The sequence below is a fragment of the Plecotus auritus genome, assembly GCF_963455305.1.
Source record: "Plecotus auritus genome assembly, chromosome: 5".
Lineage (NCBI taxonomy): Eukaryota > Metazoa > Chordata > Mammalia > Chiroptera > Vespertilionidae > Plecotus > Plecotus auritus.
The window spans coordinates 60,877,374-60,893,154 of NC_137776.1; the positions used below are offsets into that span (position 1 = coordinate 60,877,374).

At 40.5% G+C, this 15,781-nt stretch overlaps 1 protein-coding gene across 2 annotated transcripts in view; it reads left to right on the forward strand.

Moving 5' to 3' along the window:
• ACVR1C (activin A receptor type 1C) overlaps nt 1-15,781 on the forward strand; it is an 82,633-nt gene that overhangs the window by 49,494 nt on the left and 17,358 nt on the right. For both annotated transcript variants that reach the window (XM_080671273.1, XM_080671272.1), the window contains exons 3-5: nt 4,816-5,055; nt 10,523-10,753; nt 14,888-15,055. In XM_080671273.1, coding sequence (XP_080527399.1) covers nt 4,816-5,055; nt 10,523-10,753; nt 14,888-15,055 — 639 coding nt within the window. The remainder of the gene's footprint in view (nt 1-4,815; nt 5,056-10,522; nt 10,754-14,887; nt 15,056-15,781) is intronic.

Here is a 15,781-nt window from a genome sequence, read left to right on the forward strand (position 1 = left end):
CATTTATAAGGGTGACTATAAGGACATAGGAGGCTAGGACAGGCTCAGGGTGTGGAGGTGCTGCCTGCCATAAGCGAGTATAGAATTGCATGGGGATGTTAGATAAATGAAACCAGTGTTTGTGCTCCAAAGACCTGTACTCAGAAAACTGCAAGACACTGGAAAAAAGAAATAGAGGAAAATACAAGCAAATGGAAGAATATACAGTGTTTATGAATCGTTAGAATTAACATCATTAAAATGTCCATACTACCCAAAGTAATCTATAAGTTCAATGCAATCTCTAATAAAATACCAACAACATATTTTACTATGCTGTACACCTGAAACTAATATAATATTGCATGTCAACTATACTTTAATTAAAAAGATTCTACACTCCAGAATTAAAATTAGACATGAAAACAAAAAAATAAGGTGTTTGTGACTTCACTCCTTAGACTCATTAGTTACATATTCTTTTATACTGGACTGATTCATCATGAATGGAACTCTTCATGATGATTTTTTCCTCCCACTCCCTTGATCTTACATAAAGTTTCCTCCATATTTTTACTTGCAAAGTTGCTTTGGAATTGTCCCCTAGCTGGATCATGTATTCATTAGTAGAATCTAAATGCCACGAGGGTGTGGATGGTGCCCACCTTCTCTGGCATCCCCCTTAGAGAGTTGTCCTCAGTGCAACATTATACAAGCCAATCCATCTAGATCCAGTCTTTGAACCAATTTAGTAAAGCAACAAGAAACCAATTAGAAATGTATTTTCATTACCATCAAGCAAATGTTTGAAATGATGGTACCCACATAAAAATGCTTTAAAATGGCAGGTTAAAAGATGGTCATCATGAAGGTTTGGTAGATTTCCCTTTGCTTAGTGTGTCACTCTATTTTTTTGAGGAATAAAATTATAAATTATTCATTTGTTACTACTCCCTTTCTCTGCATTGTCTTGGTTTAATGCATGTGGAACTTACATAAGGGAGATATTTGTGGGCTAGGCTCTGACTCATCTAGACTAGTGCTTTTCTTTCTTTTGCTCCCCATCCTCTTTTATTTAATTACTAGGGAGTGAAGTAACTTTAATTAGCAATGTAGCATTTCCCAGACCTCACTTTTGGGATTAACATATCCCCCCATGGGGAATGCATCTCAATTGACAATCTCAAAAATTGGGAATGACCAAATAATAAATGTTCTCTTATGATAAAAAAAATGTAAAACCTGCTCAAGAAATTAATATGCTAACCAGAGGTAACTTATCAAAATGCCTTCTTAACTGCACCATTGTCTCCTTCTACCATGACTCATGGGGTGTAGACTACAGTTTTTCTTCATTTATCTCCTATGAAGATGACAATCAACATTTGACTTAGAAGACTGTTTTATAAATGTTTGCTTTAAAATTTCAGGAGGTCTTTCTGGATGGTGTTGCTACCGTTTTTCTAGCTGAGTAATCTTTTTTTGTTACTAACTTGTATCAGTAAATTTATTCACACAAAAAAGAAACATTACCCTTGTGTAATAAACATTCCTGAAAGCAGTAGCCTTCTCTAGAGCATTATTCTATTTTCAGCGTTGCTGACCTTTTGCTTCCTTATTGGTTGCCATAGTGATGATCTGAGCAATGCATTTATTCAAATGAGGGAATCAATAAGCTTTTTAACTGTAATGTTTATATTGATAGTTACTAATAACATATATCAAAATAAAATTTACCCATATAAATGTATCCAATAATGGAATTTTATTTAAAAAATGTTTAAATAGATGTTTATGTAAATTGCAAGTGATCGAGTGTATTCTGTGGCTTTCTTAGAATACTTTTGTGAGCACATAAAAATATAGATAAAACTTGAAATGCAAATTTGAAAGATCCATGTGAAATGCTTAATAATGCTTTTATAAGCTAACTTCAGAAGTTGCAAGTGCCATGGTTAATGATTCTAATGCAAAGTCAAGTTAGAAAACTCTTACACTTTGTCATAAGAACACTCAAGGCCAAGCTCTGCCCATATGCGCCTGTGCAACTTCTAATGATTTCACAGGAATCCTGAAACACAGGAGAAGGCAAGTTGGTGATCTGCCAAAATGCAGGAGGCAAAGTAGAAGAGCATGAGTTATGTTTGTTTCCAAAGTTCACTTAACAGCTTTAAATCTTTTACTCATTGGTTGTAGCTAGACTACTATTTTTAGGATTATAATGAAATTTCTATGAACACAATTTTGAGGATTTTTATTATTTTTCCTTTAGAATTAAATAATAATTGTTTTCAAATTATATTAATATATTCTGGTTGCAATTGTAAGTAAAATGTAATTACATTTAACATAACTCCATGGTTGTCAGTTGCAAAGAAGAAAGTCTGAGGAGTGACTTAATTCACAAGGTCCATTATCACTGTAATTTGTCTAGACCAGGGGTCCTCAAACTTTTTAAACAGGGGGCCAGTTCACTGTCCCTCAGACCATTGGAGGGCCGGACTATAGTTTAAAAAAAAAAACTATGAACAAATTCCTATGCACACTTTGGGCCCGGGATGGCTGCTAAGCAGGACAGGCAGCGGCACCCGGCGGGCCGGATAAATGTCCTTGGCGGGCCGCATGTGGCCCGCGGGCCGTAGTTTGAGGATGCCTGGTCTAGACTCTAAGGTGCAGGTGTTAAGCTATTAATTCAATGCCTCATGTCTAACTAACCCTCTCACTGGCCTATGCGGAGCAACTGGAGGGATGCTGGGAGAGGGTGCAGTTTGCTCAAGGCACAATAGCCACATACAACCTGCTTCTCTCTCTCCAATGCCTGAATTTTTTTTTCTCCTTGATGTTGGAGAACCTAAAATTAGGTTAAGACTCCAGAATTATGTATCCCTATTCTAGTAAATATACCCTAAGGTTTATTGAAAACAAAAATCAACATCCCCTGCTGCTAGGACTAGAGGATAAAATTAAATTGATGCTGAGGCTGTCTGTAATGTGTGAAAAAAAACAAAAAAACAAAAAACTATGTGCTTATTTCAAGTGTCAAAATAACTTCTTTGAAAAACAAAGGAAATATCTGACATCATAGATTTTTCATGTATCACTGTTTTTTCTAAATTAAAAAGATTTCTTAGATATAGGACGAACTTTTTAAAAATTTGGCTATATGTATTTTAAAATTAAAGTGCCAAATTTAATTATATCCCCCGATGTTATGTGGTTTCAACTATCATATTTATTTTTCTGAAGTGAAAAATCTTATCCTTTACTTAACAAAAGTACAAAACTAGTAAAACTTTTAGCGACTCTGCTATTCAAGATCTAGTTATTGACCATCTACCACTGTAAACATGGGACATCGTTGGGAACAAAGCAGGCTAAGTTCTTCCTTTCATGAAGCTCATGCTCTGTGGAGGAAATCAGATAATAGATAAATGAATATATGATGTGCCAGGTGGCAGTAAGATCCAGGAATTAAAATAAAACAGGAAAAGAGTATAGAGAGTGAATGGGGAATGAGAAGGAAGGATTATTTTAGATAGGGTTGTCAGCCAAGACCATCATTTCTTGCCAGGATTATTTCATTAGGTTTCTAATTTGTCTCTTCTTGTTCTCCTAGTGACTTCACATAGCAGCCACACAGAATATTAAGTTGGATCATATTTCACTTGCCTGCTCAAAATCCTGCAAGAGCTTCTACTTAGAATACAATTCCCAGTCCTTTTAGCCTGTAAGACCCCACATGCCCTTCCTCTCTTTTTCTTCTCTGGCCCCATTTCTTTCTATCTGTCTCCTGGTCTACCTCACTCTAGGCCTAGGTTGTCCTGAACACGCCAGTAGGTCTCTATCTCAGAGCACCTTACTCTTGTTGTCCCTCTGACGGGACACACTTCCCTGAGACACCTTCCGTGGTAGCTCCCTGATACCTGCCAGAGCAGCCTTCTAGGACCACTCTGTCTAAAGTAGTGTTGGCCATCACTCTGTCTCTTTCTTCTACTTCCTTTTTCATCATAGCACTTATCTCCTCTTGCTGGATGTGTGGAACATAAGTGTCACAAGAGCAAGGATTTGGTCTCTCTCACCACTGTTTCTCCACACCTGAAATGGTGGCAGCATATTACTGCAGGAGCTCAGTAATTACTGTGGCATGAATGAATCTGAATGAATGTGCTCTAAGAATGGGCTGCTGAAAAATGGGGAGAAAATAGGAGAAAAATGTCAAATGCTTAGAGGTTTTAAAAAGGATTCCTGCCCTGGCTGGTTTGGTTCAGTGGATAGAGTGTTGGCCTGAGGACTGAAGGATCCCAGATTATTTCTGATCAAGGGCATATACCTCGATCCCTGGCCCTAGTTGGGGCATGTGTGTGAGCCAACCAATTGATATGTTTCTCTCACATTGATGTTTCTCTCTGTCTCTTTCCCTCTCTTCCACTCTCTCTAAAAATCAATGGAAAAATAGTCTTGGGTGAGGATTAAAATAAATAAATAAATAAATAAATAAATAAATAAATAAATAAATAAATAAGGAAAGAAAGAAAGAAAGAAAGAAAGAAAGAAAGAAAGAAAGAAAGAAAGAAAGAAAGAAAGGATCCCCTGGGTGAGTGCTTTCTGTGGTCCTAATTCTGTCTCCATTGGCACCTGGCATAGCCATTCCTAGCTGCAGCCTGACCTCAGCCTCCTTTCCCATCCTTGTTTACAACACAGCGAGCCTTTGCCAACTGTCATCAGTGTACACTGTATAGCTGCACATTATAGATGTGAAATGTTGGTGATCACATTTCCAATTTCTAAAATATTTTAAATGGGTTGATTGATGGTCATGTTCTTTTTAAACTGCAGCCTCACCAAATGCCCCCAAACTCGGACCCATGGAGCTGACTGTTATTATTACTGTGCCAGTGTGCCTGCTGTCCGTGGTGGCAGTGCTGAGCATCTGGGCATGCCAAGGTCGACAGTGCACCAACAGGAAGAAAAAGAGGCAGAATGTGGAGGAGCCCCTCTCTGAATGCAACCTGGTAAATGCTGGGAAAACTCTGAAAGATCTGATTTACGATGTGACCGCCTCTGGATCCGGATCTGGTATGTGCCCCCATGGTCCATTTTTTAAGCAAGGAAACTCTTATTTAAATACTAGAGGCCTTGTGCACGCATTTGTGCACTGGTGAGGTCCCTCAGCCTGGCCTGTGCTCTCTTGCAATCTGGGACCCTTTGGGGGATATCGGACTGCTGGTTTCAGCCCGATCCCCGCAGGTCACCTGGGCCAAAAACGGCAATCCAACATCCCCCAAGGGATGTAGTAGTGCAAAAAGCAGCAGGAGGCCAGGGAGGAGCCTGAGCCTGGGCCAGGTACCACGCCACTCCCACTCATCCCGGCCCCACTGCACCTGCTGCTGCCGCCACTCGCCACTCGGTAGCACTGCCACAGAGGTGGGAGAGGCTTGCGGCCGCTGCAGCTGTGCTCGCCAGCCATGAGCCCAGCATCTGGTGTCTGTCCATCAGCTGAGTGGTGTTCCTGCTGTGGGAACACACTGACCACCAGGGGCAGCTCCTGTGTTGAGCGTCTGCCTCCTGGTGGTCAGTGCACATCATAGTGACCAGTTAACTGGTCGTTCGGTCGTTTGGTCATTTAGTCACTTAGGCTTTTATATATATAGATAAATAAAACCAGCCCTAGCCAGGTGGCTCAGTTGGTTGGAGCATTGTCCTATACTAGTACCCCAAAAAGTTGTAGGTTTGATCCTCAGCCAGGGTGTGTATGGGAGGCAACTGATAAATGTTTCTCTCTCTTCCTTCTTCTCCCTCTAAAATAAATAAAAACATATTCTTGGGTGAGGATTAAAAAGTAAAGAAACCAGTAAAATCATTTTTTAACAAAAAAGGGCCTCAATATGAATTCTATCTATCATTTCAAATGCTTGATCTGGTACATGCTAAGTTCTGACATAAAAGTTTATTTTAGGATTAGAAGAAGAGAAAAAACCGTCATGGCCTAAAGAATTAAGTCCTTTCCATTGGCTTTTGAGCCTTGAAGTATTCAGATGCTTACTCTGACAGTCCTTCAGAATTCCTGAAGCATGAAAGAGTCTCTCTGCTCTCCCCTCTCCATTATGATGAGGAAGAAAAATTGTTGCTCTCCTGGTAATGGTTCCTGTGCACAAAGGAGTTACTGTATCTAAGGAGCTGAGTTCTGAGCAAGAGAACTCAGTTATGCAAAGTAATGTACTTAGAGCACCTTCGCTTGTGGTTATGAAGGTCTTCCGAATCTGTAGGTACCCCTGGGATGTGTGGGTGAAGTTCCCAGAGAGCTGACCTGAAATTAAAATCAAGAATATGTCCTTAAAGCACAGAAATGAAAGATGAAAGGGAAGAGCAGAGCATTGGTGTGCAGGCTTTTGCTGCTGAGGTTGTATGATAATTCTCTTCCTCTTCAATGGAACTCCAGGACCTGCTGACACAACTCAAGTACAGGGCTGTGTTCTGGCCTAAACGAGCCTTTCTCGTAGCACAAAGCATCTGAGGGCTTTGTGGGTTTCTGGTGATAGAGCAGAGTTTCCTCTGTGATAACAAACTCCCTAAGGGGCAGCAGGCTCCCTGCTCTCATGTACGCGTCCAGAAATCCTGTCAGCATGCGGTGTTGCCAAAATGTGGACTAGGGCGAGGCTAGGTGAGCCACGTCAGATGCCCCTGCATCCCCCCTTGCTTTGGGAGGATTATTAAGGATGATGACCCCAAACATATTTCAAGGAGCACACAGACAGGCACAATTAACAGGGTTTAACAACAGAGGGGCGCTGGCATCTATATGAGCATCATATGTAATATGATATAGCTATGGACTCACCACAGAGTCCAGAAAAGAGAGGCCCGATCGTGTCACCCAGGGAGCCCAGGTAGTTGGCTGCTTCTGGGGCAAGATTGCCTGCTCTCTCACTGACCAACATCTCAGTGTTTATACCTTCACTGCCCCAATTAGGTGGCATGTGTCCAGGGGAGGAGCGTTGGCAAAGTGTCTCCAAACTACAAAGTTTATAAAACTGAAATCCAAATTAAATTATTGGCTAGAAATATGGTATTCTTTCTTTAAAAGTAAAACTTGTTCAGTTCACTACTTTTTTCTTCCTTGAGTATTACATTTTGGGGCCCATTGTGCCCTAATATTTTGAGCGCTGGCAACAATGTAGGCACAGAATATGTGCACAGAGAGCTCTGATTTGTGCCAAGTTCCTTGAAACCTTAAATAATTTCTTCATGGGGTTCAAGTGATTAAAAAACCATCTACTTAATTACCACTCAGACATTTCAGTTCACCCGTGTTAGGTTGAATGTGTATTTTGGAACAACTCTTTGAATATGTTTAATATGACCAACGATTTTCCTTTTAAATAAATGTTCTAGAGATTTTATAACTGGAGACTGTATATTTAATTTAACAAAGTAGTCATGAGCCAGGACATAAAATGAAAAATTCACATTAAGTTTTTTTGCTCCTTCTGTGCGTCTTTAAACCCGAGTCTGGATTTATTGACTGCTGAATCTCCTCTTTAGATTATCCTAAAAAGAAAGCTATAAATGTACCCATGCATGGGTGACTTTCGTAATGCACAATTCGAAAGAGCTTTAGGCACTTTTCCCCTAAGCTAGCTGCATACACGTCCTTGGCAGTGACCGCTGGCTAATGTAAGTGGGGGGTGGGAGGTGGGGGGAGGGTGAGGGGGTGAGGGGGTGGGTTGTGGCACTGCCTTTCATAAGCAGAGCTGGTTTGTCGGTAGCAAGGCTTCTGCCACAAAAGCTCCCCCGCCCCTGCAGAGGGGATCGGGCAGTTCTGCTTCTCTTAATTGTCCGGTGACCTTAAACGAGAGGCCACTTTGTCAAATGTTGAGAAACAAAAAATTGTGAAGCTTATCCTTGACCTGGTCAGGGAACGATTTCAAAGAGATGTAATGCCCGTGAGAGAGGAACATGGACTGCTGTGTTCCTGGGCTGTCTTTGAGAGTGGACAGTGTCTCAGTGGCTTCTAAGAGACTGGATAGGCTGCTGCTTTGCTCTCATGATAGAGCACTTCTGACGGACGGTGACAGGAAGGTGCCGTTCCATCAGACAGGCATCTGCTCCTACAACCGCCATGAAAAAGAATAAAATTAACCAGGAGGAGAAGCAACGTCCATGTATCTTCAAATGAAATCTCTAATTGTATAACCCAAGAATTAGATTATCTTGGGGGGCTGCTTTGAATGATACCGAGGCAACTTTCATTGAGTTTTACAGTCTCAACTTAATTGCTGTGCTGAGTACCTTAGGTCATGTCTTACTTTGTTCCTGGTGTGTGGCACTAATTGGGTGCTTGATCAATTTTCAGTTTGAAAGCATTGGCTTATCTAATTCTCTAGCCAAATATTGTTGCGTTGTTGTTGGTAACAATTGTTGGTGGTGATGTTTTTGTGAGTGTGTGGGTGCATGTTGGGGAAGGGAGGAGAGAGACTGAGGTTGAGATTTGGCTTAATAATTGTTAGTACAACTTTTATTGTGTGTGGTCAAGTGGTAAAACACTGTAACCTACAAAAATAGCCTGTGTAGTTTGCTGCTAGAAATCTTCCCAGCAGGGGAGAAATGCATCATATCCACTAAATGGTGAGAGAGCGAGTCTGGACTGAAGACCAGTGTTTTAGTTGTAGATCTGCCTCCCCACTAACAGCTTATTCCTGGGCCACTTCGTGATTACTGCGGCCCCAGTTTTCTCTTCCCTAAAATGATAAAGTTGAACCAGATGATCTAAGAAGAGCTTTATGGCTGTGGGGCTTTGTGACTAATGGTTGAGACCCATAATAGCAAACTTACAGTCTGTACTTATTTAGCCATAGTGGGTGGTTCTCATGAGGATGAGAACATGTGAATACACCTTGGCTCATCTCAGGAGCAGAGGCGAGTCCTCCGGAGCTTGCACAGTTGTTGCTCTGAGGGTTTCCCCGCTATCAAGTACAGTGACAACAACTACACATGACTTTCCACAATAAATTCTACTGTGACCTCTTTATCTGTTTTCCTCTAATTGTAAGAGTCATATACCCACTGTAGAAAATGTACAGTATTAGAAAGAAGCTTATCATAGTTCACTTTGATGGCACTAAATAGAAGTAGCATTTAGTATATTTCCTATTTCGGTCTTTTCTCTGTGCATATTTTGAATAGCTAGGTACACTTACTTAAGTGGATAGAATTCACTGTGCTATTTTACTTAACACAGCAAAAGCATTTAACCAAATCATTAGGACATATCTCTTCGTAAGCAGCATCACTATTATTGGCTCTGAGTAATTTAACCTAAGACATAATATTAAGGACTAACTATTATGCTAGATACTGTGCTAAGAGCTTAACATGCTTGCTAATTCTCACAGTATCCCTATGAGATAAGGGATACTATTATCTCCTGTTTTTCAGACAAGGAAGCCAAAGCTTAGAGAAGTTCAATAACTTGCCCATGGTTATCATGTGGCACAGCTGAAATGTGAAACTAGGTTTTTCTTATTTGTTCTCTTAATCTCTGAACTGTCTATAATAATAAAAGTGTAATATGCTAATTAGACCAGACAGCCAAACGACCTTCCAGATGTCATTACAGACATCCTTCCAGATGAAGCCGCTGCGGCAGGGGCCAAGGCAGAAGCAGTTAGGGGCTATCAGGCAGGCAGGCAGAGTGGTTAGGGGTGATCAGACAGGCAGGCAGACGAGCTGTTAGGAGCCAGTGGTCCCAGATTGCGAGAGGGTGCAGGCCGGGCTGAGGGGACGTGACCCCCCCCCCCCATGCACGAATTTCATGCACTGGGCCTCTAGTATTTAATAATTTTCTATTATCAGACACCTTTCCTTATTTTTCCTATAAATAATAATATATTAAACATTTTGACAGAATTTTTGCAATTACATTGAATCTTTAGGGTAGAATTATAGAGGTAGAGTTATTAATTCAAAGAATCTAAATATTTTACATGCACTTAGAATATATTTTCTTTGATGTTTTTTATTCTGCAGAAAATATCCATTTGATATTTTCTATCATTGAATCTTGCTTTTAGATAACATGATTATCTTACTTGATTGTTGAATTTGATTCTTCACTTTCCAATTTTAATTTGGTTTAAAAAACTTCTCAAAGAATTTTTCTGCATTCCCAGTTGTACTAGGAACCAATATATTTTATTTTAAAGGCTAACGGCATTTCTTATACTTTTGTGTACTTAGTAATCTGACTGGCTTTAATGTACAAATCAGGGAATTCGGCAGCAATTCTAGAAAGATCAGACATCTGCAGCAGCAGGCTATGTCCAAGAAATTTATATTTGTGAATATGAGAAGAGAATTTGGAATATTTTTTGAGCATGCTTTGATGTTAAAGTTTTGGTATAAAGGTGCTTATTTCTTCAACATCAATAAAATTATTAAAGTGCTTTAATGTTGGCCTTTTTATGTGAAAATACCAGTCATTCTGACAGTTCTTTTCTGGCACTTAACTGTTTTTCACCATCCATCCCATCTTTTCTTCGGTTAGGGTTACCTCTGCTGGTTCAGAGAACAATTGCCAGGACGATTATCCTCCAGGAGATTGTAGGAAAAGGCCGATTTGGTGAGGTCTGGCATGGAAGATGGTGTGGGGAAGACGTGGCTGTGAAAATATTCTCCTCCAGAGATGAAAGATCCTGGTTTCGCGAGGCAGAAATTTATCAGACGGTGATGCTGAGACACGAGAATGTCCTTGGTTTCATTGCTGCTGACAACAAAGGTATTTTCAATCTAATTGGTTTCAGCAAAGAAAGTGTTATGTCTATTATCAGATGAGAATAAATCATCTTTTTATTTTAATAAAGTCTACATAAAAGTCTAATTTCTTTATTGAGAAAAGAAAAGTCCTTTCTCTTCTCCATAGATACACGTGCGTAACCATCCAATAAAGCAGAGCAAAGGGCAAACCTGTCATATGAAATGATGATGACACTATAGCCAAGTTGACATTTTAAATATTTGATGATGGGTGAACCTCCCAATCAGATCAGAAATTTCAACTGGAACAGAATCCTGGGAGAATCCTGCCATGCTGGTTTTTTATCCCTGTGGTTGGTGGATCATGAAGAGATCTGGAGGCATCTTGGTGGGGGTAGGAGGTGGAGTGGGGGCTGCTTTGAGTGTCCAGGGAAAAAAATGTCACTGGGAGTTTTCAGTAGTAGCTCTTAACTAACCAGGACAGAAATATTTCAGTATTTTGATAATTGATACAAATATATCAATGAATGCTAGTTGAATATTCACCTTTGCCAGGACTATAATTTTCATCTGTGCAACAAGCTTAAACTCCAGGTTGCAAGCTTTCTGTGACCATTATGGGAATGGTGGCAAGCAAGACAATTTTAGTGAAATTTTCTATTAATGTACTTTGAGTATGATTTATATCTTGACGTTTAACATTAACAGCCCCAATCAGTATCACTTTTTGAGTTTTGTGGAGCAAGACAGAGCATCAACTTTCTGGTATTTAAATAATACTTATAAAATATTGTATATATCCCTGAGCAATCAGGGACTGGATATAAAGACTGTGGATTACCTATGTTCTCTTTTCTCTTTTATTCATTTAACTGTGCATTAGTTTTCTTAAAGGGGAACAGGGAACAAAGGTGAGTGTATTGCCAGTCCATTGGTTTTTATTCAAATCAGTAACACATAAAGAACTTTGGGAGGTAGAAATTGTAACTTCTAGCTAAAAAAAAACAACAACAAATCAAATTATTTGTGGATATCAGGTACCTACCAATACCTACAAAAATTAAAAATCTATGATTATTTTTATATAATACTAGAGGCCCAGTGCATGGATTCATGCACCGGTGGGGACCCTCAGCCTGGCCTGCACCCTCTTGCAATCCAGGACCCCTCAGGGGATGTCAGCTGGCCTGCGGGGATTGGGCTGAAAACAGCAGCCCGACATCCCCCGAGGGATGTAGTAGTGCTGAAGCAGCAGGCAGCCAGGGAGGATCCCGAGCCCAGGCCGGGCACTGCACCGCTCCTGCTCATCCCGGCCCTGCTGCACCTGCTGCCGCCACTCGGTAGCACTGTTGCAGAGGCAGGAGAGGCTCACACCACTGCAGCTGCGCTTGCCAGCTGTGAGCCTGACATCTGGTGCCCCTTGGTCAGCTGAGCACATTGACCACCAGGGGGCAGCTCCTGTGGATGAGTGTCTGCCCACTGGTGGTCAGTGTGCATCATAGAGACTGATCGTTTGGTCATTTGGCCGTTCAGTCGCTTAGGCTTTTATATATATATATAGATAATCTGGATCATAATAGTATTCATTATTAATTATATGGAAAAAGAGAAACTTAGGCTATTATACATTTTGGCCATGATTACATTTGCTGATGATTTGTTTTATCTGCTTTGCTAGAGAAAACCGGTGTAAAGCCAAGATGAGCTTTAAGAAAGGGTCTTCTAGGAAACTTATATGCATACTAGAGGCCCGATGCATGAAATTCGTGCAAGGGGCTTGGCCCTCGCAGCTGTGGTGGCTTGTCTTGGCCCTCACAGCCCCGGCTTCATCCAGAAGGTCATCCGGAAGGACATCCATAATGTCATTTGGCTGTCCAGTCTAATTAGCATATTATGCTTTTATTATTATAGACATGCATAGCCCCTGGGCACAGACAATAATGTGGTGAAGGCCTGGGAGGGGTGGGTGCCAGGTGGAGGGGGTCAATGGAAAAAAAAAACAAAAGGGACATCTGTAATACTATCCTATATAATAAAAGCCTAATATGCTAAGTGTCTGATGGTCTGGTCGGCCGTTCAACCAATCCAAGCATAATATGCTAATGATATGGTAAGGCTGCTCAACTGTTCGTTATGACGTGCACTGACCACCAGGGGGGCAGATACTTCAACCGGTAGGTTAGCTTGCTGCTGGGGTCTGGCCATGGAGCCCTCCTGCAGTCCCTCCCTGGCTGGCCAACCTCCCACATTCCTCCCTGGCCCCGATCGTGCACTGGTGGGGTCCCTCGGCCTGGCCTTTGCCCTCTCACAGTCTAGGACCCCTCAGGGAATGTCAGAGAGCCGATTTTGGCCTGATCCCTCAGGCCAGGCCAAGGGACCCCACTGGTGCATGAATTTGTGCACTGGGTCTCTAGTCAAAAATAAAGATAAATTAAAAATAAATAAAAGTTTCTTTCCAAATTCTTAACTACATATTATTTGAAAATATATCCAGCTTATTCAATATGATACATTTCTTGTTAAGCTGTTAAAAAATTCTTTTCCTTCCTAATGTTGAGTTAAACTACCTACTGGTTAGGTTAATTAGAATGTGGTGAAAGCAGTAATGACTGTAGTTATACGGATCATCTCGATGCGCTAATTTCATCATGACGTTTATTGGATTATAAAACAAGAAAGATCATTCTTGATTTTCTCTTCTTCAGTTACTCATCTACCTCTGTCAATGGCTTCCTTGCCAGTAGCTTTGTGCCTGATTCTAAATGGTCTCTAACATCACTTTCATCATCATGCATTTTTGTATCTTTTGCAACACTTACAGTTTCACTTTTTAGTCAACTGTCTGACAAAGACATTGATGTGAGAAGGCAAAGATAGCCGCTGGTGTTAAGCTGGGAGAGAGGTGTGAGTAAGGGTTAGTTTTATGTAAGGTCAGTTTATTAGTAAACTTTATTATGTTACATTTGTTTTTTTCATTGTTAGGAAGTGTTATCATTACCAGCTTTGGAAATTAAATGTTTGGATAAAGAGGAGCTCTTGTACTTAACACTAGGTAGAAAAAGTCCTCAGCAAACGTTTTTTATAGCTTTGTTTCTCTGAGCATCGGAACTGGTCAGGAGTGCCCAGGGCTATTGTAGACACTTGATCCTGAAAGCTAAAGCTAGTCTAGGGACTATAATTCCTAAAGAAGTCTTAGGCTGGTTTCTCTCCTACTAAAAATCTTTTATAAGCTTGATTAGCTTTTGGTTAAATGGGAGAAAACTATTTGAAAATGTCTAGTTATTGTCTTTGGCTCTTAATATAAGCTTTTGGGGAAAATCGTCAACTTTATATTTGAAAGGTAAGTAACATTAGCATTCTTAGAATGTTAGAGCTCCTATGGCAGTACGAATACTTTGTGTAAATTTTTTATATTTCTCTTTTTTATTGGTACAATGTTTCTTAAAATCTCAAGAGAAATTTATAACACAACACTAAATGCACTACTGAGCCTAAATGCATCTCTCAGTAGTTTCTCCTATAATGTGGTTGCCATCACTGGCAAATATTAAGGGAACTAGAAGCCCGATGCAGGAAGATTCGTGCTAGAATGGGCTTTCCTTTCCCTGGCTGCCGGCACCACCTTTCCACTCCAGCTAAGCCCCTTTCTGTGCAGGCCCCGGAGCCGCCTCTTTCCGCTCTGGGAGCCACCTCTTTCCGCTCCGGCCCTGCCTTCCCACGCTGCCCAGAGGCCCGGAGAGACCAGGGGTGGGGCAGAACACCTGTGCCTGCATCCCGCCCCCATCACTCAGCTCCTGTGTATGCAAATTAACCACCATCTTTGTTGGGTTAATTTACATATCACTCCTGATTGGCTGGTGGCATAGCGGAGGTACGGTCAATTTACATGTTTGTCTATTATTAGGTAAGATGAGAAAGTTGTTCAGTTAGAATCACTGCCTCACAGCTTCCAATAGCTATGGGGTGTAATATATCAACATCTTCAGGAACTCATTGAGACTTTTTACTTTACGAATTCGAACCGTCAGCATTATCCATGAAGGAATTAACTTTGCTTTGTTAACAATACAGATTTACTAGAAACACTGACATTTCTTAAAAACTTTTGGCTTCTTTTTCAACATATATTTACAGCACCCACATTTTTTCCTGTTAGATAATGGAACTTGGACCCAACTTTGGCTTGTCTTGGAATATCATGAACAGGGCTCCTTGTATGACTATTTGAATAGAAACATAGTGACCGTGGCTGGGATGATCAGACTGGCACTTTCCATAGCTAGTGGTCTGGCCCACCTTCATATGGAGATCGTTGGTACACAAGGTAGGTATTTTATTTCTCAGTTTTTCTCCTTAAATATGAAGATAGGAACACTAAGTTGTATTTTATTTATTTATTTTTGTTAATCATCACCCCAGAATATTTTTTCCATAGATTTTTTAGAGAGAGAGTGGAATGGAAGAGTGGGGAGAGAGAAAGAAACACTGATGTGAGAGAGACACATCGATTGGTTGCCTCCCATATGCACCCCAACTGGGGCTAGGGATCAAACCTGCAACCCAGGAACATGCCCTTGACCAGGTATTGAACCCATGACCCTCCAGTCCGCAGGCTGATGCTTTATCCACTAAGCCACACTGCCCATGGAGGAAAACTACGTTGTATTTTAGTGTTTAGTTGTATTTTAATTTATTACAGTTATAAAATGTAAAGAAACACTAAAGCTACTTTATAAAGCTGAAGATTTTGTCATGATAGAACCAACTCTCATCTACATACTTGTCATTTTGTATAACAACCATAATATTTTTAATCCTAGTGACTCAGTATTTGCCATTTAGCATGTATACCTGAGAGATCTGGCTTTGATGTCAAGGGCTTCATATTCAGAAAATACAAATATATATATTTTTTTACCTTTGATAGTTAAAATAATTGGAAAGGATAATGTGATCTTGAAAAAATATCTATATATCATGTACTTGAAGGTCAAATAATACCCATTGTCTTTTCTATTTACTGAGTTAATAGAGAATTGGCTCTAGAAAG